Raw genomic sequence first — 25,102 nt, 5'->3', positions numbered from 1 at the left:
TTAACTCTTTCACTGCAGAGACTGTTCAGTTCAATCATCTTTCAAAAGAAAGAACATCTTTCAAAAAAAAAAATAGAAATAGCTGGTTGTCACAGTGATTTTATCAGTTTACTCATACTTTAATAGTAACCATTTCTTGAGTTTCTCTTTAGAGTGCAATAGCTGTGTTTGCTAAACACTGTGAACTGTTTTTTCAGTAGTTAATAAACAAGCATCCATTGTGCTCATCTAGTAGATAGGTTTACTGAATGTGTTCTCCTAAAAAGTATCTGTATTCTGAGTGCCCATGTTATCGTTTCTTGCACTTTTTCCACCCCTGGATGTATGCCATGGTACATTTCAGCAAAGCTATAAATGAACTTTATCTGGACATAGATTATGTCTCCTTTCTTTGAAATATGCTATTCTTAATTTACAAATCCCTCTTGAAGTCGGGAGAACTTGTTCAACAGTAGTTTTGCTTAATTCTGACAGACATCACATTCATCTACATGCTCTGAAAAATGTTTATTGGGCCCTAAGTGAAAAATGAAATACAATCAAGGATCCAAATAAGTAGTAATTTATTCTGGTTCTCTCTGCTTGTATTAGCATGCAAAGGCACTCCAGCTGTAATTTATAAAGTGAGTTAAAATGACATACCTCTCTAAGTGTTTTTCGCCGACGGCAGTTTGACAATTGAAATGAATGTTTTATGAAAAAGTTAATAGTGCCTAGTTTTTTGCAGACAGTTTCAAATATTTAATCACACAAATGATATGAATTAATATGCAGGCAGGGTTTAACTCTTATTAATTTTTTTTTCTAAATTAGATGTATGAGCACCGTGTTTTGAAACGAATATTGTTAGTGGATGCGAAATGGACTGCAAAACATTAAAGACAGGATTTGAAATCTGCTTCTCATAAACATCTTTCTTTGTTCGGTTCACAGTTGATGGGAATTGTCTCGGACTTGTCTTTTATCTCTGCGTTTTTCTCTCTGATTTTGTGTTTGCCAGTTACGGAGTTCATGAAGAGATGAGCGAGAACATTCTGATTTTATTTTTATGAAGGGTGCTCAGATTCAGTCTCAGACCTGAATGAATCTGTAAAGCCTTACCCTCACTGAAAGCCTGCGCTCATGTGATTAAATATGCTTCTTTCTTTCTTTACTTCTTTCTTTACTTTTTTGGTTTCTTTTTCTTTGGGGAGATATCATGTTTATATACGAACGTCCAGAATGCGAACCAGATTTTATTGTTTTTTTTATTCGGATTTTGCTTTTGACACTTGGCAGTCAGATCAAAGATGATCTAACTTGCTTGCAAATAAAGCAACGAGGAGCACTTTAGGCAGTAATTATTTGAATCAGAGTGCCTTTGTGAAAAGGCACGACGCAATAAGAAACTATTACTTTGATTTCCTTTGTGGTTAGCGGGTTGTCCGCATGCCATGCCTGCAAATGTTTAATGACTTCAGTCACAATATGATAAAGCCTAATCTGATAAGCATGCTGTGATATTGAGGTGTAGTGTTATTGGAGCGTACTTGACTTTTCCACTGCTGTGGAAAACAACTCACTGTATATAAAGCTTTCTTTAGAATGCCACTGAAGCCTAGATTCTTTTTATCCCCAGTTATGATACATGATTTTATTTTATATGTGCTGTCTGCTTTTGTCTTTGAAGTCTAAACAAAAAAATCAAGCAAACAAAGAAAAAACAAACAAACAAATACATAAAAAAAATCTTCCCATAAATAAATAATACCAGGATACTGTATTCCAGAAAAGTCTGTTTGTCTTCACCTGCATCAGAGGCTCAAATAAAACTGCAGTTAAAGAGGGAGAACGGAACAGATATTTGCAGTATCTAAACCTTACCTGGAAAGGAAAACATCATGTTTATTTTAATAGCGGAAACAGAAAAGGTACAGTATTTGTGATACATAAATTGTGATTCAAAAGGAAGTGTCTTCTTTCTTGCCTAGGTATGTAGGCCTAGATAGTTTCATATTATTGATCACATGCATAAAAAACTTCCTCCTTTTTTTTGTTTTTCAAAAATTTTAATGTGTCAATTTTTCCTTACATGGTGACAAAATTTCCATTAACATATTAAGCTACAAGTATGTGCAGTGTCCTTACAAAATTGGAGTTATGTGTTTAAAATGAGCATGTTTTCTTTGTTCATTTGCAGAAACAGATTAAACAGAAAGCTGATCTCGCCTTTTTGGAAAAAGCAGCAGTGTACAAAAGTAAGAGAGAGGGTGGCAACCTGATGTTTTTTTTGTTTTTGGCTCAGCAATTTTAAAATGTTACCCCGTACGCTAAGATAGTTGTGTGGAGTAGTTGTGAGTACTGCTGGGCGATACAACCTCAAATCAGTATCATGATTAATTGAACATTTTATCTCGATTATGAATAATGAACTTAATATTAGCTGCTTGAGTTGCAAAGTTGGCTCGCTGTTAGAATTCTTCTCCCGAGTTGAAACTCACCTACATATTAATTCATATTGTTTGTGTGATTATAATTTTGAAGCAAAAAGGCACTATTAACTTTTTCATAAAAAATAATCATAACTGTCAAACTGCAGTCGGCAAAAAACACTTCACTTCAAACATCATTTTAAATTTTATGTTTTCATGCAAAAAAATATTTTTTGTGACAATTCTTCCTTACATGGTGGCATAATTTCTTGATGAATGGACCAATAGAAATGCTCCAAATATCTTTTTACATTTTTTTTTCCATTGTCCTATTAAAAAAAAAAAAAGATTTATGATCACTTACATTTTAAACCGAGATGCACCGTCTCAGGAAAAAAAAACAGCATTAAAGAACAGAAAGGTTTTGATTTGATGACAGAAATATGTTACACATAAACAGGAGAAAAAATTGCACACATAAAACACACTGTAGCTTTGCCTATCTCACCCAGTCTTGACTAAAGCTGCAAATTATAATGTTTACAAGACTGAGATTTATGATAGGGCTGCAAACTACTTGTAACCAAACACATTAAAACCACTTAATCTGGTACAATGAACACCAAACATCCATACAGCCGTCATTTACTGTGTTCTTTTATAGCCTGACTCTCATTCTTTTTTTCTGCATCTTGGTTTTTATTTTGAGAAAGCCACAGGAAGCCTTCAATCCTTCAATCCACACGGCCTGCTCCCATTCTAGTGCTTATATTGTACTTCCTGAAGATTCATTTCCCTCTAGAAGCTGTTTAAACTGTGTCTAACACTATTTTATGAAGAATAGCACAGCCCAGCTCGGAATTACTAATACATCCACACCCACAGCCTAGTATTTGCTTTACTGTGTCTGCTTCTGTTCATGGACCAAAGACAGTTGCCTTAAAACAAGACATTGTTAAGATTAAATAAAAAAGCTTTTGTCAGTTCTGATTCTTTTCAATTAATTTCCCAGCCCGAGTTGTGAGTCACTAAACAGATTTACAGTACAGTTACCTATTACAGGTCTACTGTGGTTGAGAGAAATGAGATTTCCAATCCAAATATGTAGAAATATCCGCATCCAAATAAATATGACAAGTTTTGTCAAATTTAGCCAATTTTCTGGACACAAACTAGATCAAACTAGAACATGTATTTACTTGAAATCTGTGGTATATTTCTGGGAAATATGTGGATTAAACATTTGATGGAATATGGAGTAATATTAACTTTTTGTTTCTCTTGAAAGCTTTAGTTGTAGTGTTGCGTCTCAGCTTACCCCATCGTGAGGTGGCTGTAGTTAAACCAGGCTAGCTGTCACTGTAAGTTGTTTATATGCCTCACAATAGTGTGTTATTAAATTATGATAAAAAATTACTTACTTTGATAGTGCAAAAGATAAGAAAAAGGCGTCTCCGTCTTCAGGGTGAAACTTGAGAAATACCTGATATCTGAGCACATTCTAATGAACCCATTTAACTACATAAAAAACCCAAAGTAAAAAAAACTCAAATTGTTCATCAATCAATATATAGTAACAAAATCTTTGCAAACATTTTTTTTTGCAAATATAACAGTGAGTATAAAAACCACAGGAGGCCAAGATGTTCCCAGACCTTCAGAGTCAGGGTGCATGTTTTATATTAACAGGTGAAGTCACTGGAGGCCAGATCTGTGACCCCAGTCCAACTCACAGAGTCCATGTTTCCATTTTTGAATGTACTGACAGCCATTTCAGTCATCCACGTTTATGGCTCAGCTGGTCGGACAGGTCATCGACATGTTTGTTCATTTGCTAATGGCTGCAGAACCTTGGCACTTTGGTAGGCTGTTATCGGTTATTGGTTTCTCTAGCATGAGTGTGATTGGGATCTGCAGGCTGCGGCTGAGAGAAGTGAGCATCAATATCTGTATAGCTCTCTCTCTCTCCTTCTTTTCCCCTCTCTCTCCGTCTCTCTCTCACTCTTTCTCTCTCTCTGAGCACTTAGCCTTCAGTCACTGTGGAATAATTGTCAATGAATATTTAACAAGCCTTCAGCAGGAAGGATAGCCATCTGAAAGGAATTGGCGGCTCGCTGTATTATTAATATCGCAGGTGTTAGAGATACACTGTAGTCAGTGGACCAGAGTGCACAGTGGATTAGCAATTGAGCACGATGCAGTTGTGAATAAACTCATTTCGCTGCCCAGCCTGGTGTCCGCTCATTTCCTCTAGCTGTGGAGGAGAAATGCACTCGCTCTATTTTCTGACTTTAACCAAAGCTACTGCTAAACTTTTTTTTTTCCCCTGTCTTGTTCAGGTTTCTTCCAGGCTGAGGCTCCTGTTCAGAAGTGTGCAGATCGTCTAGCATGCTTGATGGCCCCTCTTCTTTGTTCTTCATGTTCTTGCCTGTTTTTTTCCTGTCTCCGTAATGCTTATGGCCAATCTGGTAAACATAAAGCTGTCATCCATGTTATGAAATATGAGCGGCGGAATTACCGTATCACGGCTGCTGATTTAAGCATGCCTCTCAGGTGAGACGCTCCACGAGAACGCATCCCATCACCCGCTCTGAAGCCGCTCCCACTGTCAGAGGAGGCTCATGTTCTCCCTCTCTCTTGCGCTCTCTCTCTCTCTTTTTCTCCTGTCTTGAAGTGATATAAAATTCTAATGTCTGCCCTCTGGATCTTTTCCTCCTGAAATCTGGCCAAAGCGCTGAAGCTGCGTGTGCTAGCTGCCATGCATGAGAAGCAAAACAGGAGGACGGGAAAAATGCTGAAGGGTGGGTGGGGGGAAAAACTCTTCTCATGAAATATATTCCAAAGGACTCAGGCTGGATGGAGAAGTGACATGCTAGCTTTTGTCTTAGGCTGTATGTGTATCTCACAGGTGTAGATAGAAAAATGGAAACCACATCCACAGAATCTCGCCCTGTGCAGTTGAGCTCTTTGATGAGCCATAATTATTTCTCTTCAGCTTTTATGGCCGGCAGGGACAGATGCTGCGACTTGTAAAAGATTATATTATGTGGAATCACGACTGGTGATTAGAGCGGGCTCTGTTTGTGGCCAGCCCTGTTGGGATGATGTCAGAGTGAAGGCCCCAGTAGCGGCGAGGAAATCTGCCTGTAGATGAAGCACTGGGATGGCAGACGGATAAATCTTCATCATCTCTTTAAACAAGCGGCAAGTGACACACTGTGACTGAAACAAACTGCTTCCTCTTGAGACACACTGCAGCCCTTGCATGTCCTTGAATGGGAACAGTTTATGAGCAGAACCGATGGACAGCCGGCATGATTGAGAATTGTGTGTCGGGAGGAGCACGAATGCACGCCCAACGTGAAGTGTGAAATTCATGTCTTGTTAGGTCACACTGTGGCATCTACGCTATGCTACAAACTGTTTACTGTAAGATAACTGGGAGCTGACATACTTGAACAGTGTTCTCTGTCACACGGTTCTCAGCTTGAGCAAAACTAATAACAGGCCATCTCTTGGCAAAGAAACTGTCACAAGCCAGCCGTGGATCATGTTGCTGGAAGCACATGTGCTAACCGGTTTAACATGCGCTGATAGCATTCGTAAATCTGGCCCTAAATATACAGACGACAGATCGCATCACCATACTATGTTACTGCATTTCCAATATTTATGCTTTAACTGGTGTCTCTTTGGATAAAGGCTTTGAACCGAAGCCCAAAATTGAGAGAAACGGCTTGGAGTAATAATAATAAATGTACAGCTGTTTATGACATTACCATCAAAATACATCATTTTTTATCTGTTTTCAATAAACTGTCCCAGCCCTACTGATAATAGCTTGGACATTTTCGCTCATTGTAAATGCACAGTTATCATTTCCCTGTTAGATCCTAGCCTGGTGTTGCTTCTAGCTTTTTCCCCCCAACTGATGAAATCCATTACGCTACTGTGGCAGTTACAAATGCTGGGCTTTCTCCGAACACAGAGTGCCTTGTCTGCTGGATTACTTGTGATTTATGCTCCGGCTGTGATATTGTAACTCTCTGCGATAGTGTCCTTGAACACAAATGTAAGTAAAAGCCAGGGAGGTCTACATGAAGGCCTGCATGCGAGAGCTCTTTGAGGAGTGTGTTCGGCACTAGTGTAGTACATGTTGTCCCATGGGTGTGCCGACGCTGATGTGTATCCGTTCTCTATGATCTGCTTTTTTTTGCCTGCATAGTGGATTTGTGCAGTGTTGAGCTTTGACAGGTCAGTACCGTAGGCCTTCCTCTGCTCAGATGAGAACCCGGGTAGGATTTTACAAAGTCCAGAAAACTCCAACTACTAAAGTACTGATTTTCTTTTTAATGTAGTTTTTGTTAGCTTGTGTTATAATTAAAAAGCATGAGGCAAAATGCTAAAATGGTAAAATCATGGATCAATGGCCTATTGAAGATGGATTAATTGTGCCTGTACTCTAGGCTTTTCTGTCTGGAGGGACCAACTGTGATTGGTCAAAGACTGGAGCTTAGTAATATATTGCAAAAAACATATCATGGCATTGGAATTTCTCTTGCATCTAGTTGATATTTAGATTATGCCTCATTTAGAGATTGTTAAAAGAGTATAATTATAAGATTATCTAAGAAATGTTTTTTGTTGTTGTTGAATTAAGTAAGATTATTGTGTTGGCCTATAAGAAATAACGCTCACAACTGCTGAAATGATGGATCTTTGAGTGAAGCTTTAGAAGAACCACTTTTGGTTCCATAAGGAGCCATGTTTGTAATAGAGAGGCATGAGTGTAAAGAAGTAAAAATAACCATCACCTTATTTAAAGGTCCTATACCAGTTTAAAGGTTCTTCACACTCACATCTCTATTACAAACATGGTTCTTTACGTAACGAAGAGTGTAGACTTAAGGTGATCAACTTCACAGTAATGTAATCAAGCTGTTTATGAGCTGGACAACTGTGATTCCTAATGGGGTGTGCAGTGTCTACTGTAAGTCTCACAGAACCCACGCTAGTACCAAAGTGACTGCTGTGTCTTGGCCTTGACCTTATATGGACACCACCACACACACATGCACACATTGTATTCATAGCATTGTTCTTGCCGGTTATCCTGTTTCCTTTATTTCATCTTTTGCATGTGCAGTCTATTTTGCAACACTGTTCCCAGTTTGCCTTTATGTCCCTGTCTGCCATACACACACACAGATACTTTCTCTCTTGTCTCTTTTCTTTTGCTTTACCATTCTCCCTGTCTCGTCTGTTTACGTGGGAGCACTATAGACTGAAATCTTAAACAGCATTTATCAAAAACATTCTCCCTTTCAACAATAGGCAGGGATCTCTCTGTCTATGACACAGCTGACTTTGAATTACACTTAATTGTTTGGAATTACACAAAATGCCCTATGATTATTGCTAATTTCCCCCCCAACACATTCATGTTTTCATACCACCCATGAGGGGAATAAATGAGTATGACTGATCTAATTTTCTTGTTTTTGAGAAAACTCTGGAGTGATGGATCTGTGCTTGCTTACAATTGCCAAACTAATTTGATTCTCTGTTTTTTGGCTGCATTTTCTATGAAGACACATGCATATCTTAAAAGATAATCACATCTTCAAAAGATGCTTCAAAATGAGGAAAATAATAGAAACGAACGCAGAGCCTCAAAACTTTGCACATCAGTCGCTATCCACTGAGATGCCGCTATGTTAGCTCCTGGTCGAGCACTCTGGGGTGCCGCTGGGCTCCAGTGTGGAGCTGTGTGAACTCGCCTGTGCTTTTTTTTCCCCCTGTTGTTGTTGTTGTTTTTCATATGAACCCCCTTTACAAATCATATTTGATTTCATGCGCAATTAGTTTGTCCATCAGCAGGCGTGGGGGCCTTGCTGAGGCGCTATCTGTGGCATCTCTGAGCTCTGATGACACTAGTTTCGGCACGGAATCCAATATGCATTAGGGCAATAGCGCGGTTCCACACCAGCAGCTGCCGTGAGCTCTTTTCCCACAACCCCCCGCTCCGTGGCTCCGCTTCTTACACACCTGCACGGCATAGGGCTGCGCATTCCAGGACTGGCAGCCTTCAATGTTTGATAGAGACTCTGCCCCTCAGATTAAACCGGCGGATTTAATTAGGTTTTAAAATGATATTTTAATTAAATATCAAGGTAAGCAAAAATGGATTTCAAAATAATTAATTAAACATTAAAAAAAATGTAAACCTCTTTTTTTCTGCTTGGGCAGCAGAAAAACGGAGAAGCGTTATTTAGGTCTCTTAGAGATTCAATCTAATTTAATTCTCTCCCCTCTCTAAATAAACAGTTCTAAAACCTTTTTTCATCTGGGGGGAGTAGAGATGATAGAGGTAATCAATATTTCTAGCATTTTAATTAAAACCGTTAGTGGAATAAATCCATTTAATTATCAGTTAATGAAATACAAGGTCATTTACCTGACAGCAACTTTGAAGGTGGCTTACTGGTAGGAGTGAGCGCGACGCTGAGGTGTCAGAGCCGTTTAGGTGCTGTCACAGCTCAGCTTAAGATTCTCCTCAGCATGTTAACCCCTCAGTATCCTCCTGCCCAGCCTGCCGTCTGCCTTCTGCCGCACGCCTCGGCAACATACACAAGCACACACACGCAGAGCGGGGCGTTTTTAGACAGGCCATTTACAGCCCATAACCACAGCTAATGAAGACCAAGGTCATCAGATGGTGCTCTGTGGTGTATAGCAGACTTGTGTGTATGTGTGTGTGTGTGTGTGTGTGTGTGTGTGTGTGTGTTTTCATGTGTGTGAATGTATATGTGTGTGTGTTTGTGCTTGCATGTGTTTCCCAGTATATTTGGGACATTTTGCTTTCATCTTTCCCATAGTGATTAATGATCAGACTACAATGAAATTTTCATTTTCTTCTCTGAAAGCGAGCTGAGAGACATTTGTTTTTTTACGCTAAGCTCGAGGTGGGTGTGTTTGGAGTTTGGAATACAGCATTGATTAGTTTGCATGTGTGTGTGTGTCAGAGTAGAAGCTTTTAGAGCATGGAGGCTGGAGTGGGATTTGTGGTGGAGAGTTTATTTGGGACTGTGCTCTCATGAGCTGGAGGAACAGTACTCCCTCGGCAGCCCCAGCCCTTTCCATCTGGAACAAATACAACAAATAATAAATAGAGATACAATGGGGCAGAGAAATCGAATTTAACTTGGCCCGAAGCACTTACCTGAAATGTGCATATAATGGTCCCAGGCATTTGTCATTGCGAATGGTTCTGGAGTTTTGTCCTACTGTTAATGAAATAGTAAACTTGGCTCCGTACGCTGCGTTCGGGCTTTACGCATCGATCTCCGCAATTGCTTTCTTTGTCTTATTACTAAAATCAATTTCTTTCTGTGATTGCCAAGAAGAGCATTTAACAGCACTTATTTCATGCAAGGCGTTCTCCCTCCAGTCCCTGTCTCCTTTTTATGGTCGTAACGCAGCCGTTTCAACGATAAATGTCCTGTGCGCAGGTTTTTTGGGAAACAGGCTATGCTGTGACACTCCCATATTGTGGAAAACAGAATAAACCACTGTAGTCAGATAGGAAGTCATTATTATAGTTTGTATACAGTATTTAATGAGAGTAGAAGAAAAACTAGACTCATATAATCCATATGCACCCATGCCAATAGTCCTTTTCTGACGTTTTTGGCACATAAATGTGTGTTAGCAGAAGGTGGCAGTTTTATTATAGAGGCTATACCCTGTGTTCTCTCTCTCTGTCTCTCGCTTTCTTTCTCTGCCTCTCGCACACCCGGTCACACACAGGCCATGATTACTGGCACGCCTTTGTGTGGCTAATACACTGGCCCAGTGTTTTGAATTGCAATCTGGCCAAAACAGTAGCCAGGAGAGCCCAACACAGCCCTCTCTATGCGGATCTGATCCCGAGCCTGTTTGCGCTTTCATTTCGCCCTAATCCACTTTGAAAAGCAACCTGCTTTTAACTCACACCCCTCCCTCCCCAAAATAAATCAGCTCTTTTCCTGCTCCCTCAAAGGAGGAGTGCAGAGTTAGCCGGCTTCCTCCGATTTAGAATTAAGATCAGATTTTTATGTTACTTAATTATTTCCTAATTAGTTTGCATGTTAATTAAAATGGTGGCTAATGTTAATTACCTATATTAATGGATTCTCATGTAACACCTGCCTGGAGCGCTTGGCTCGGTGTTCAAAATATCTTCATCTAAGCCGCTTGGCGCATGCCGTCAAGCTTTGTTGAAAAGCAGAGCGGAATTGAAGTCAGGGGATTTTTGAAGCAGGTCGCTCTGAAGTAGTTTCTCCAAATGTTTTTGTTTTATGTCAGCTCTCCTTTGAAAAAAAGAAAAAAAAAACTGAGAGAACAGAAGAAAGAAGTGGCGTTTTTGGGCATTAGTAAAGACGACTGGTTTGAAGTAGCAAATTCAGGCTTATATTTGTGAGTTTTTGGTTTTCTGCTACTCCGTGTATTAGTAGTAGTCATGAAGTGGTGTATCTAGTTTCACATTTTTGCCACATGCCCTCCGTGATTGTTTGGCATGCATGCTCTAGCTCAGCAAACCAACACATATTTAAGTGGGGCTAGTCTGTATTAGATTGAAAATGATGATGATCATGAAATCGATCCAGACCCCAACCCCCCCCCCCCACACACACACACACACCCAACTAATCTATAATGTGAACATTGTCTGAAGCCCCCCTTGTCTCTTCCTCCCAATGGCTGGATGTCTGGGTGTTTAGACTTCTTGGAAGCAGGGATCAGCGATTAAATGTCACCTTTCAGCAACAACGTTAAATAAGAGGCAGCAATTTAGCTCCTAGCAATTGCTAATTTCACGCCCTGATAAATGTTGCAGGAGCTAAAGCTTTCAAACCGCCTAAGATATTTCTTAAAGGGGAAGGAGGCACGAGCAGGTACATCACTGATGTGTTGTTCCACAGGGGCTGAGGCACCGGGACGAGCTTTAATGTCAAGGTCAAAGCCGTTGTTGATGCGGTTTCTGCTCAAGCCCCACGCAAGCCTGAACGTCAAATGGCAGTTCCAACAAATGCAATCTGATTTCTTGCTCAGTCGTTCTGGTCTGGGCAAGGGCATTTTTTGGGACACTGTAAATGAAACAAAGCCTTCAATGCATTCCTGCAGATTAAGGATGTGGAGCATTTGTCTCGTGTGACTCCTGTTTAGAACATTTCAGGTGTGCGTGGAATGCGTCATTGCACACAAGGCCCAGCCTATGTAAGAAGTGTTCCCATCGTTCGTTAATGGAGATGTTACATATGCCTTTTGCGTATAATGAAGTGTTTTCTAGAAGCTCTCAGACATATATTATAGTGTTTCCCCTTTGTCCTGTAGTCATGATAAATACGATTCCCCTTCCTCTGCTCTGCTTGCTGGCAGTACCCCTGGCATTATAGATAGCTGCAGAAATATGGCCTTCGGTTTTTAACTGCTCGCGTAATCAAATTTGTCAGACAACGCAGTGAAACAACAGCCCATGAACGTGTTTAAATCACAGTCTGTTTAGCTGTGGAGCCCTGATAAGCGTAAGGGAATGAGAGGATCCCCTGCCTTACAACGCTGTAATAACGGCCTTTATTTTGAACTGTAAAGTCATGCGATGCATGCTGGGAGTGCAGGCTACATATTAAATCCAGCTTTTATGGCTGGCGATTGGAAAGTAATAGTTTTGGAATGAGTCTCAAGGCCTCTTCTCAGAGAAAGTAATCCTTCGCCCGACGTTTCCAAGGAGGAATCACGCGAAAGGCAGAATCACACTGATGTTGAAAATAAAAGCATTGTTTTTTTTGTCCGCTGAAAGCTTGTATGCTGAAATGAATTACAACCTGGCCCAGCCACAGCCCCACATGTTTTTTTTTCTTTTTCTTTTTGGAAAATGGAAGTCCTCTCGTGTTATCCGGGGAGTGTTTTTGTGAAGCTGAAGCTTCAGCGTTGTACGTGCAAGTTTATGAGCTGCTTTGATAGAACTCTTGCCCGTTTACGACTGCTGGCATGACCACACACACACACACACACAGACAGACAACTCCCGGCAGAATTTATTTTCTGAGCATGCCTGCACTGCACTGCACTCTGATGCTGCCTCGGAACATCAGGACGAGTCTGATGGGAGACATTTCAAACAGGGCCGATGTATGTTCTGCCTGGTTTGAACGGCAGTCACACGCGGGGGGATGCTAGGAGGGCCAGGGTGGCGCCAAGGCTACCCACGGTTTTCAATCTCGTCACGATGCTCATCGCATTCTGACAAGACGATAAAGAAATAAATAAAGCACATTTTTGTTCACATTGCTTAAATATCTACTTTAAGGTGGACACAAACCCCCTGCGCTGCCATTCTCTCACACTACTACGCGCCAGTGCCTCATACTTTTCCTCGTTAATTTCTATGGCTCCCCAGCTGCCTTCAGTGACACTCTTATCATGTTTGCATTGCAGCTGCCTTCTACCCGATCCCCCTCTTCCTCCTTCTCTCTGGCTGCCATTTTTCTTTTCTTTTTTTTTTCTTTTTCTCTCAAAAGAATGACAAAGGCTACACAGTTCACAATTGCACAATTTTGGTGGAGTAATTCTATCTTGTCCTCTATTTAAAACATGTGCTCAAGGGCTGGCTCATCTGTCCTCACATGCCTGTTTCTCAACATAATCTTGAGATTTATAGATTTTGCCCTCTCTGGCCTATGGTAGGCCATTAGTGCAGTTAATGCCCAGAATGGTGTGGTTATTAATACCTATTAATACCTGCCTGCCCCAAAACCACACACAGATACAACAGTGTTTGCCATTCTGTCCATGTAAGGCTTTTTCTTTAATCTAAAAACTGATTTGCTCCTTATTTCTATTGGTCTTTAATCCCCCCCTGCCTGCAGTATGCATTAAGGTAGTGCTGGTGCGAAGGGAAGATGTAGTAGGATTTGCTGAGGTCTTGAACCTTTGACAGTGTTTGTGCTGGAGATTATGAGTTTATTATTCATTCTGGGGTTTATATGGATCAATCTCATAGCTAAGTTAACGGAACCTTCAGACTTCAGCAGCCCCTCAGAACATCTGATATACCCTCCAACTAATCTTTAAGGCCATGCAGTCCTATTGACATTTTTTAAAGAACGACTGCTGGAAGCCAGGTCTGTTTAGAGTGTGGCGTATAAATTATTAATATTTACCATGCATTTAATTTCCTCGTGGCCTGATATATGAAAGCCCATTGTAATTATAGCGGCGTGTGAAGTCGGAGGGAGGGGAGGCGAAGGAAACAGTGATGATTGTAGCTCCCTCTCTCAGCTTGTGATTGACAGCCCGATCACTTGACGAATCCCGCGGGACAAGGAGCCGCCGAAGTTTCCAGAGGCTGTTAAATTGGCACTGGCATGTAAACAAAAAGCTTAAAATCACTTGATTCAGCAGATTCCGCTCAACTCTACATATCACCCACACTCTAGAGACAGGAGTAAGTAGCAAATGATCTAAATTTATATTGACTCTTATGTGTATTGCTTGGTGTTCAAAGTGGATCTGCTTTCGACAGCAGTCTTTCTGAATGATTCTGTTGGAAATAGAAATGGAGGGTGTTCTGATAGGGGCGGCAGGAAAATCAGCTCTAGTGTTGTTCTTGAATGGGATTATTTTCCATGCGGCAATGTGGTGAAGCCATGTGAGGCTTTGTATTCCTCAAGAGAGGTCATATTGTCAGCTGTTAGCTCAGTGGGTGATGTGCTTTAACCACTTCACGTATGAAACACTCTAACACATGGGGAAATGCATTACGCAGCACTTTGCTTCTTTAACAATAGACTTGTGTGCTTTCCTGTGTTGTACATTACTGACCTTGTGGTGATGAAAGCCCGGCTTTTTGTTCCCAGTGCGTATGAGGCGCTGCTTGCAAGACGTTTGTGTGAAAAGGCCCATGAATATGATGTTCAGAAGACAAATGCACTCATCAATAGACCGATTTCTCCTTCAAGTGTGAGAGCTCTAATAAATGTAGCTGTATATCGCCGTATTGATGTTTCTCATATTCACCCAAAGGAACAGTATCTTCCAGTAGGCCCATCATATACATTTATAGATTTCTAATACATCTCAGCTCCAGGTTTTAAAGCTGTAGTGAAAGGTGATGGTGCTTGATTGCAGAGGATTTCTGAACTCTTCAACAAGAGAGAAAAGAGAGAAAGGTGGATCAGAAGCACGTCCTCCTCGCAGCGCATTGGGACTTCGTGCTGGGCTGGACTGTCCTCAGACTCAAGGTGGCCAGGAGAAATTGCTTTTGTCTGTGGCGGGCATTAGTCATTATTGTGTGTGTAAGCAGCTCCGGCGGGATTGAGTAATTAGGATCCTGACACGGCATCGGCGAGCGAGCTGAGTGAATCCGAAATGAAGGCAAATGAAAGCAAATTCCTCCGAGGGGGAGAGGAGAACTCGCCACACTTGCGCCGCTAATTTTCTTGGAGCTCCTAGTTAGGTTCATTTCATTCCTCCCAAATGAGAAAAGCGCCAGAGCCGGGCGTTTGATACCCGCCCAATAAATGGAATGAAAAGGCAACACATCTTTCTGTTGATTTGCTTGTTTATTATCAAGGGTAGCTTTGATTGAGGAGCAGTTTGCATTCATGGAATTGTTTGACCTTTCTGGAGGCATCTGCGGAGCAGGCGGAGCGGCTCCTGGAAGGAATGCAAACCGCAGCGCTTCATACAGTGTCGAGAAATGAGCTAAAAATCAAAGCAGGCTGTTGGAAATTTTATTGGCTTGCCGCAGATTCATCTCCACATACTTTGGGCAATAACTGATCTCCGTTCGCCCAATGTAACCAATTTTCTCAAGCACAGATGCACAACAGAAAAGTGGCTTTTTTTTTCTCCATTCATTTGCAAACTCTACACAGTGACTATAGCTATTCACATCTAAACTCCAGGGTTTGCTTGCGAGGAGCAGCACTAATTCTGCAGACTTGAAACCCTTCCTGACTGATCTGTGGTATTGCACATGGGGTTGGGATGTTATTACTAATGTAAGCAGCATGAGGATAGTAAGTTTCAGATGAAAGCTGTGTTGGTGTTGTTGTTTTTGTGGCTTACTGTGGCAAGAGGATCTCAAATATGTGTGTAGCCAACGAAAGCACTTACTGTAACTCTAAAAGACATCCAAGGCACCCTGTGGTGAAAAAGTTGAGAAGCCTATGATTGTGCTGATTCTGATGTGGTCTTTTTGTGTGTGTGTGTGTGTGTGTGTGTGTGTGTGTGTGTGTGTGTGTGTGTGTGTGTGTGTGTGAACAGACACAGGTGCAGCAGTGTCACGCAGAGGCCCAGAGGGATATTGTGGATCAGATGAGAGTAAAGCTCAGGAGTCAGCAGTACTCCAGCTCCAGCAGGAACAGAGACTTCTCCCTTATGTCCAAGTTTAACAGGTACAGTAGAAGCTCACTGAACATTCACTCATTACTCCAGGGAAAGATCTGTGTTCAAATCTTTTCTGTCTGCTGTCCCTGATTTTACATGCAAGTCCGCTCTGCCAATATTTAGTGAGGTAATGTGCTAAAGATCAGGCAAAATCAGGCTACATCAGCACCTTGTCAGTGCAGGTGTTTGCTTGGACATTTCAGATGCCTTTAAAGCACCTCATTGTTAAAAAAAAGTTTTGCCACTGGGGCACAGCCGATCTGCCAAACTGGTCGTTGCCATGGATGGGTAGGAGGTAACAGTGATTGACTGAGTGAGATCATGTCAAATTGCATTTTTGATATCATTTAGATATCATCGGTTATACACATTGAACAAATACATTGGGTTTGGTGCATAACAATGTCATAGGCTTTGGGGAGGGGCATAAGCTTAAGCGAGTTTTTATTTATACAAAACAACTGAGCAGAAAACAAAATCGGATGGAAGACTGAACAGGTACACAGAGAGGGTGCAGGATGGGAGTCAGGACAGAAGACACACTCCGAGACTGAAACAGGGACAAGCACGGGTAATCAGTGTAGCTGGCAACTGGGCACCAGGAACAGAAGAAATGATAGTGGTTATATTTTGGGCTATAAGTCAAGTGGTGGAGGCCTGAGACAGTACTGAAGCTGGCAGTCTAGGTCTGGGCATCGGCATTGTAGCAGGCAACCTGGGGACCCGCACTGGAGCTTGTAACCTGGGGGCAGGCACTGGAATTGGCAACCTGGAGGCAGGCATTGGAGCAGGCTATCTGGGGACCGGCACTGAAACAGGTTGTGAAAGTGGGCAGGGCAGGAGTTTTGGAGGCCAAGGGCCTCAGTCAGCTAGTGTTCTGGACAGAGCCTTTGAGGCAGGCATCCAAATACCAGCGCTCTCCGGATCACTGGATGGAGCCATGGGGACAGGCATTGATGTGCCAATGCTCTTCAGAGCACTGGGTGGAGCCTTAAGGGCAGATTGCTGTTCAGAGAGCCACAGGGAACTCTAGAGAGTGGAGAGGAGTGTTAAGGAGGCAGTCCATAATGTCCACAGAACAAAACTCACCAGCCTTTCCCCTTAAACCTTGAGAGCTCGGCTGCATGATGACACTGGGACTCGAGGGTGCTAACACTCTTTCTTGAAAGAAATGTCTGCATCATGAGACTGGCACAGTACCACTGTGTCTCTCTATGACAAGACTTTGCAGATGCTTCCTGAGCCTCCTCGAGGCACTCTGCAATAATGTCTGCCAGGGCTAAAGGTGTCTGTGGTACTCCAATCACAGTTCTTCGTGCTCAGAAACCACTCACTAGCTCTGATGAAGGCATAGACATAGAACATAAACATAGAAAGCAGACAAAGACAGGCAAGGCTGGGTTAGGCCTGTGCTGGGCTGGGCTAAAGACCTTAATGTTAACTATTGATACTGGTGACTTATTGAGTTTTGCCAGATATTACAATTAGACTTTTTACCTTATTGTTATTTAAATTTTAACAGGCATGTGTCAGGCAAGATGGGCATTATTATTAATACATGAGTATTTTTTCTTGCTACTTGTTAATTATGTAAATAAATTCAGTCTTTAAAGTTTATTTTTCAACATATCTCTGTAGTATTTGCAATAGATCAGTAATGTGAAGTTCAAGTAAAAATTGCAGTGATGTATCCAAGGGTGGGTAATAGTGCTCTTTTTACACGGGCAATAAATAGCTGAAGCTGGTCTGAAAACTAGGCATTGCTTTCTAAAAATAAAACATTTTCATTTTCAGGACCATTATTTATCACTTTTTTTCTCAGAAGCCCCCCCCCCCCCTTCTTGCCCACTCTAATGCAGTGAAGGAAACTCTGGAGTCTGGACTTGACTCTGTGCCTTGGCTTCAAATCAAGCATCATTTTAATCCTTTTAAGCCTTTCATTCTAATGATTTATTTTTTGCTGAAAAAAAAAACATAATGATCCTTTGAATTTTAATGATGGGCCTGCCTGCTCAAGGATTCATTGTTTTGACTCTTTGGCCCTTACCTTTGCATGGAAACATGTCTGGAGGGAGGAGCTGTCGAAAGCTATCGGCCGCTCTGCCTCTTATGCTCCTCCGTCAAGGCCTGTCCACACACACACACACACACACACACACACACACACACACACACACACACACACACACACACACAAACGTACACATTCCACTCCGAGCTGACAGAGACGGGATGGCTGCCATTTACCAATCAAAAGCCTTCTCCAGGAAAGGGCTCCTTTTAAAAGAACGAGGTGGGGGGGTGGGGGTGGTTGTGACAGACGGGGAAAAGGGAGATGGGAAGTCTTCACATTAGGCACCGGGGATTAACACCATAAATTAAAGAGCCGCTTCTATAAAAGTGTCACTTCGCATGAGATGTGAGAGGTGTCAATAAGGCGACCAACCTTTCGCCATATCGCTTGGGGTGAAGCGTGGGCAGCTGGGCCAGGATCTTATGATGAATTAGGTACAGTAACACCCCTATAACCTCTCCACCAGCTCTCCACCCCCACCCAGGGCTGCGGGCCACCAGATTGATTTGAAATGGATGGGAAAAGAACGGAAGAAAAAAGCGGCGTCCATTGGAGCCTCACTCCGCTGAGTGTAACAGCTGAAGCTAGTTCTTAACACTGAGAATGCTCCCACACTTCTTCTAAGGGCAGCAGAAGCAGCTGAACACACTTAAAGTCTTCTCTTTACAGAACAGAGAATGTGTGTGTCTCAATGTATCAATGCTCAAAATCCAGATGCAATAAAATGATGCTGACAGTTCAAAAGGCTACGAAGCAAGCTTCCTGAGTGGCTTACGTTTTTAAAGTGCTTTTTTTTTTTTTTTTTTGGTTGACGTGCCTCGAGAGCTTATGTTTTACAAGTATTTCCATTTATGTTCTGCTAAAAACACACCACAGCAGAACATTGTACCACATTTGTCTGATTAACTTCCAAAAGGCATAGTGAGGTTTGTAATCAGACATAGCCATGCCTCAGGGAGACTCCGCACATTAGTATTACATTGTTTCAGTCTTTGGATTGCTTATTCGCTGTCTTTGTCATTTCGTCTGATCAATGTCATGTTTACAAGGAGATAAAATATTCATATACTCTTCTCCATTGTTTTGTTTCATCAGCGCCTGCTTCAAAATGCTAATATGCACCACCGTGCTTGTTGAAATTACATATGGAGCTGCACCGCTCCGTCCCACCCTTCTGTTTAAATTCTGTCTGTCTTGAATTGAAATATAGAGGAATTGTTGATTCTTCTCCCCCTTTTTGATAGTTATTTGTGTAATCTCATTCATAGTCTTTTTCCCCCTTTGGGGACGATTCTCCAGAAAGCCAGACAGGAAAATGGCACTAGTTTGACGTAACTGTCAAAATGTTCTAAAGCCATATGAATGCGAAACAATTTTCCCGCTAATGTTTATAAACATGTGGCCCTCCTGCGGAGACTACGAATAAAAAAAGAAAGAAAGAACCAAAGCTTAGACACCTGTGTGTATGTGTGTGTGTGTGTGTGTGTGTGTGTGTGTGTGTGTGTGTGTGTGTGTGTGTGTTTGTGTGTGGGTGCCCACGCGTTCAGGCGTGTGTATGTGAGCATGTGCCCAATACACTTGCATACGGCAGTGTATGTCTATGTAGTAGGTGTGTGTGTGTGTGCGTGGGCATGCACGCAATCGTCCTTGCTCCTTTCATAAATATTTGATGTCCTTTCATGTCGGGGCTGAAGGCAGGCTTGGGGAATAGGGAGGTGAAGTCATGTTTAATTAAGCTGTTCTGGCTCAGGAGCCGTCACTCAGAGCGCGGGTTAAAGATCCCTTCTGCTCCCGACCCCTTTCACACCTCACTTACCTGCGCCGCAGCGCGCCGCTCGCTAACGGGACAGAGTAATTACCTCCACTTGTCAAATATTCCCTCAGTAAAAGAGCTCAGAGCCGCCCGACTCCTCTCTCTCCCTCTCTCTCCCTCTCTCTCTCTCTCTCTCTCTCTCTCTCTCAGACAAGCAGGCAGGCGAGGAGAGAGCCAAGCTCATATCACCCACAGCCTCTCACAGAGGGCACCTTTAACTTGCTCCTCCCTCTCTCTTCCCATCCAGCCTATCAGAGTTCCAGACTGAGTACCAGGAGCTCTGGGATTGGCTGATGGACATGGAGTCCATTGTGACGGACAGCCACGAGCTGATGATGTCAGAGGAGCAGCAGCACCATCTCTATAAGGTGAGGCTAGCTTGAGACATCTGAGTTTGTCCATCACTGCCATCAATGGAATCACCATTAAAGGAATACTCTAGACCCTTTTCAAACTGCTTCAGCAGCTAATCGTTGGGTTTTTGTTCTTTTCTAAGCCCAGCAATGAGCAAACGTGTTGGAATTGTTGTCTGTTAGGTTAAGAAACATTGGAGTATTCCTTTAACATCAATCCCCAACTCCCAACCAGCATTCTCATTTTACACTAAAGCCAGAGAACATGAAAGAGAAACACAAAGGAAAGTTTAGATGATAATATTTATCCTTAGAAACCTACAGTAATTATTATAATTTTGCTTTACATTCATGTTATATAATTATTCATAACATAATTAATTGCACGGTTAGTTATGTAGTAAAATGGTATGACAAAAAAAAAAAAAACACTAAAGAAAATGGCTGTATTAGGACTGGGAGATATATTGTTGGCTGATACATCCATCATACCCATACAATTGTGCTGTCTCCGTGCTGTAATCTGACTTAACTGAGTTAACTGTAAAGTGTATCATTTACAGCTTTAGATTGTTTTGAAGAGCATTTCGAATTCCACATTCATTCAATAAATATTCTAGAGTTGAAACAAATAATCAAACATCAACAATAACATAAATTATAAAAGGTTTACATTCTAAAAACAAATCCTCTGCATTTCGCCAAAAATAATTCAAAATAAGGTTTATGTCACTAATGGCACTTTGCTGTATTGGGTTTTAGGACTCTGATTAAATTGTATTGAGAGTAGGATTTGTTGCTGCACACTTGTCCTTTTTTTTTTGTAAATATGATTTAGAAGATAAATACAAATATATGTATAATGTTAAATATTCAGTGATAACTGATAAATTAAACAAACTGATTAATTGATTATCGAGATAATTATTAGTCTCTAAATAATGGATGAATCCTGTCAGATTAATCTTCCTTAAAAGTGTAAACGCTTACAAGCTTTTGCAAACAAAAGCTTTTTGTAAACAAGCTTTTGTTTGATGGCATTTTAGGAGCAGAAATGAAAACAAAACAAGCAGTGTCAGAAATCTGTAACACACAGCTTTAACATAGTGTGGCAGCATTAAGCAAAATTAAGTCATTAAAACTTAATTGTTGAAAAACTTTTATCCAGTTTTCTCAGTCATATCCTATTCTCACTCAGTCTAGAAGTGTTGGAAGGATGAAGTTATCATATGATTCCTCATAGGAGTCTTAGGAAGCGAGCTGCCACATGTCATTGGGCAGCAAGTTATGTTACATCAGCCAACAGGTGCCCAAACTGTGCTTTTCACTGCCTTCTCTAATGAGCTTCATCTGAGTAATGGTATAAATTTACACTGAGTGTAAATTACACTGAGTACTCACCGGTGCTAACTGTAGATCCTATGGTTTAACACATTACAGTATGAATAAGAAAAAGAGAAAATGTGAAGACGGGTCTGGGGAAAAAAGTGAAGAGGAGTAAATCTTGGAGATTGGAAACAAATCTCTGCTTGGGTTCGGCTGGCGATATTGCTTTTTTGCCGCTTTTCTGCCCTTCAGAAACTCCATGTAACCACAGAGGGACAGAAAGGAAGGAAGAGCTAGACAGAGATAGAGTTATAGAGAAAGAGCGAGCGAGGGAGCGCAGGAGATAGCGGCTCGATCCTTTTACAGCTGGTGTAGGAACCTTGTCTCAATGAATTTTTATTAGTAATAGATAAAGCAGGCCAGTATTGTGTTAGGTCAATATATTTGCTCATGATTAAAACAAACTGATTTTGGGCTTGTGTATTGATTGCGTGCCCACCTGCACTAATAAATATGTACTGTGCTTGCACGTTTGTTATCGGTGTGTGTATGTGTGTGTGCTGGGTGTTGGGTGGCGGGCCGTTATCGGCTTGGGCTGGGGGATTGATTGGGAGCAGGTAGATGTGTGTGTGTGTGTGTATGTGTGTGTGTGAAGCACAGAGGGCTTGTTTACCCAAGCTCAGGGGAAGAGGGGGAGATAGAAAGCAGCGCTTGCCGGAAGCTGCGGCCTGTAAATCAACCTCATTTAGGCTGCCTTTATTGGACCGATCCTGACACTCGTCATCCCACCAATTGCTGGGAGCATATGGCATATTTCAAAAGAGCAGATTGTGAATCATAAAGAAATGAAATTAATAACCAGCTCGGCTCACGCTGGAAACAACCGTAATGACAGGCAGTCTCCTCTTCCTCCGCCCTCCATCCTCCTCGGTTCTCCATTCTCCATCTCTTCCTCACTCTCTCTCTCTCCCTCTCTCTCTTGCACGCGCTCTCTGAGCCGTCCGAGGTCGCAACCAAGGTCAGAACTAATCTTCCTGCTCATCGGGCATAGTGACCCCACCATTAGTCATATCTTACAGTAAGAGAGAAACCAGAGGAATAGAATGCCTTTCTTCTTTCTTTTATGTGCTCGTGCACCTCGCTCTCTCGATCCCTGCAGTGCAACCCTTCTGACCAGCCCTCTCACAGATCAGACCCATCCGCGGAGGATGACACTTTTACTAAAACGCCTGCCGTTACACACAGTGCTGCTCATGTACACATGTGTACAGAAAAACCATTAGCACTCCTAACCAGTTCACCCGTGCTCACTCTGCTCCACTCTGACCATTCCTCTTAACTGATGCTTTGTCCCCTTTAACCAGGGCTTAGAAACAAAATAAATAAATCGGTTCACTCCGAGCAAAGGCAATATTTTACTGATTCTGTTCTTGGGTACCAACACAGTGCTCCTAAACCAGTTTTAAAAAATTGCTGTAAGGTCTATTGATGCCAAAGCTTCAGCTTTCTCACAGAAGGCATGGCGTTTCTCCTAGGATTTCCTAGTTTCTTTTAGATAGATTTCCTGTTGCGCTGCACACGCTGGAGGTTTCCAGTGCTGGAGGTAGCAAAGTAGCACGAGAGCATCGCCTAGCCACCTCGTCCATGTTGGCCCCACCTCACAACTTACAGGATTTAAAGGATCTGCTGCTAATGTTAGTCTTGGTGCCAGATTACACAGGACACCTTCAGAGGTCTTGTGGAGTCCATGCCTCGAATGGTCAGATCTGTTGTTCTAAAACTAATTTCAGAGGTGCTTCACCACTTATGCTGCACTAGTGTCCAGGAAACTGGCCTTATATTTAATTGTATTTACCGTCAGAAAACTTCAGATGAACATTACAAGCAAATCGTCCAGATACAGAGTTTGAAGTTGTAGACAATGTAGTAGTCAAGACGGAGAACACAGAGCTCGTTAGTTGTGTATGAGTTTATGTGTGTATGCTAGAGGCATATTTAGGTATGGCAGACACTGGATACCTTTAGTGTTTACCGAGAGCAGGATGAGCTCCCTGTCTAATCTAGCGCGCTCTGATGCGCCTGCTGCTCAAAGCCCCTCTTTACCCAAACTTAGGCGTGTTATATCAAAAGGTTTGATCTTTTTTCTTTCTCAGAGATGTGAAAGGCGAAGGTGTTCCCACAGGGCCCTGTTTGTTCTCATTGAAGTGGTCTGTCAGAACCCTTAAATTGCAGCTATATTTGCTTCTGAAACCTTTTGTAAATATTTAATATGCCTCTATTACTGTGTTGATGCCCATTGCTGCCACTTCCACAGAGAACTGTCCACAGTCTGGACTATGATGAAAGTCTTAAGCTCAGAATGAGCTGCAGGAATCAGCAGTAAATACACTTATTTCATTTGTCTGTACTTTAAGAATTCTCTTTCGTCTTATCAGAGTTAAAGTGTTGAGGTGCTGCTGGCTGTTCTCTGGGTCAGCATTGCTGAGATGAGTGGGTGAAAGCAATGATGTGTGTGTATGTGTTTCTGTGCATGCGTGTGTATGAGACAGGGAGGGAATGCATAGTTTCATTATGTGTGTGTGTGTGTGTTTGCATGGCTGTGATGGTGGAATTACACACGTTGCTGCTTTATGGAGCCAGAGCAGGTGGTGTTGATTCTCATCACTGCTACATACACACCAATTTCTCTCTCTCTCTCTCTCTCTCTCTCTCTCTCTCTCTCTCTCTCTCTTACACACACACACACACTCACACCTTTACTTTGTCTTCTGTCTCTTTATGCTTTCTTTTTTCCCTTTCCCTACCTAATATCAAACTCTTATTTTCTGTTTCTCTGCATCTCTCTCTCGTTCTCTCTCATTCTCTCTCTCTCTTTCTCTTTCAATCTCTTCCAACTTCATTTTTTTCCCTCTCCATACCAGACTCTCATTCTTTGTTTGTCTGCATGTCTCTCTCTCTTTCTCTCGCTCTGTCACCCTCTTTCTCATTCTCTTTCTTTCTCTCTCTCTCTCTTTAACGGTCTCTCCCTTTTTCTCTTTGTGACTTTTGCCCTCTCTTTTCTCTGTTTATTCCTCTTTTAATTCCTTTTCTCTCATTTGTCTTTTTTTCCACTAGCTAATATCACCCCCCCTCTCTAATTTCCACAGTTGTGTATATATGTACTGAATGTTCAATGTATGGTGAATATTGTGCCAGGACTTAAGGGAGAACCTGAAACCTGAATGCGTTATTAGCAGCAGACATACACATTTTCCATAGTTCACACACACACACACACACACACACACACACACACACACTAACATACCACAAACACAGATTAATATGCCTTTTCTCATTTTTATTAAGTTTTACTCATTAATCTTTGAAATCCCCTTTGGCTTCTCAGTCTGCGGGGCAGCAGACTGTGTGTGTGTGGGTGATGATGTCTGTGTAGGGCAGCTCAGGAGGAGTGTCTCTGCCCCAACTCCATGAATAGACTTCACCGCAGTTAAAGCTGCAGTGTCTGTTTAAGAGGCGATGATAGAGCCAGTTGCCAGGGCAACCAGAGGGTCACTTCCAAAAGTAAACAAAAGTTTTTCTCTCCTTGTTTCCTTCTTTTCTTTCAGGAAACGAACAATTAATAAAACTCTTCCTGTGAAGCATCTAACAAGGAACTTTATGGAACTTGGCAGGCTAAGAAGTGACTGTT

At 41.9% G+C, this 25,102-nt stretch overlaps 1 protein-coding gene across 3 annotated transcripts in view; it reads left to right on the top strand.

The window, feature by feature from the left end:
- akap6 (A kinase (PRKA) anchor protein 6) overlaps positions 1-25,102 on the top strand; it is a 123,023-nt gene that overhangs the window by 57,089 nt on the left and 40,832 nt on the right. For all 3 annotated transcript variants that reach the window (XM_072689392.1, XM_072689390.1, XM_072689391.1), the window contains exons 8-9: positions 15,723-15,853; positions 19,980-20,100. In XM_072689392.1, coding sequence (XP_072545493.1) covers positions 15,723-15,853; positions 19,980-20,100 — 252 coding nt within the window. The remainder of the gene's footprint in view (positions 1-15,722; positions 15,854-19,979; positions 20,101-25,102) is intronic.

Source organism: Salminus brasiliensis, chromosome 10 (genome assembly GCF_030463535.1).
Source record: "Salminus brasiliensis chromosome 10, fSalBra1.hap2, whole genome shotgun sequence".
Classification (NCBI taxonomy): domain Eukaryota; kingdom Metazoa; phylum Chordata; class Actinopteri; order Characiformes; family Bryconidae; genus Salminus; species Salminus brasiliensis.
This window is presented reverse-complemented; position numbering and strand designations above follow the sequence as displayed.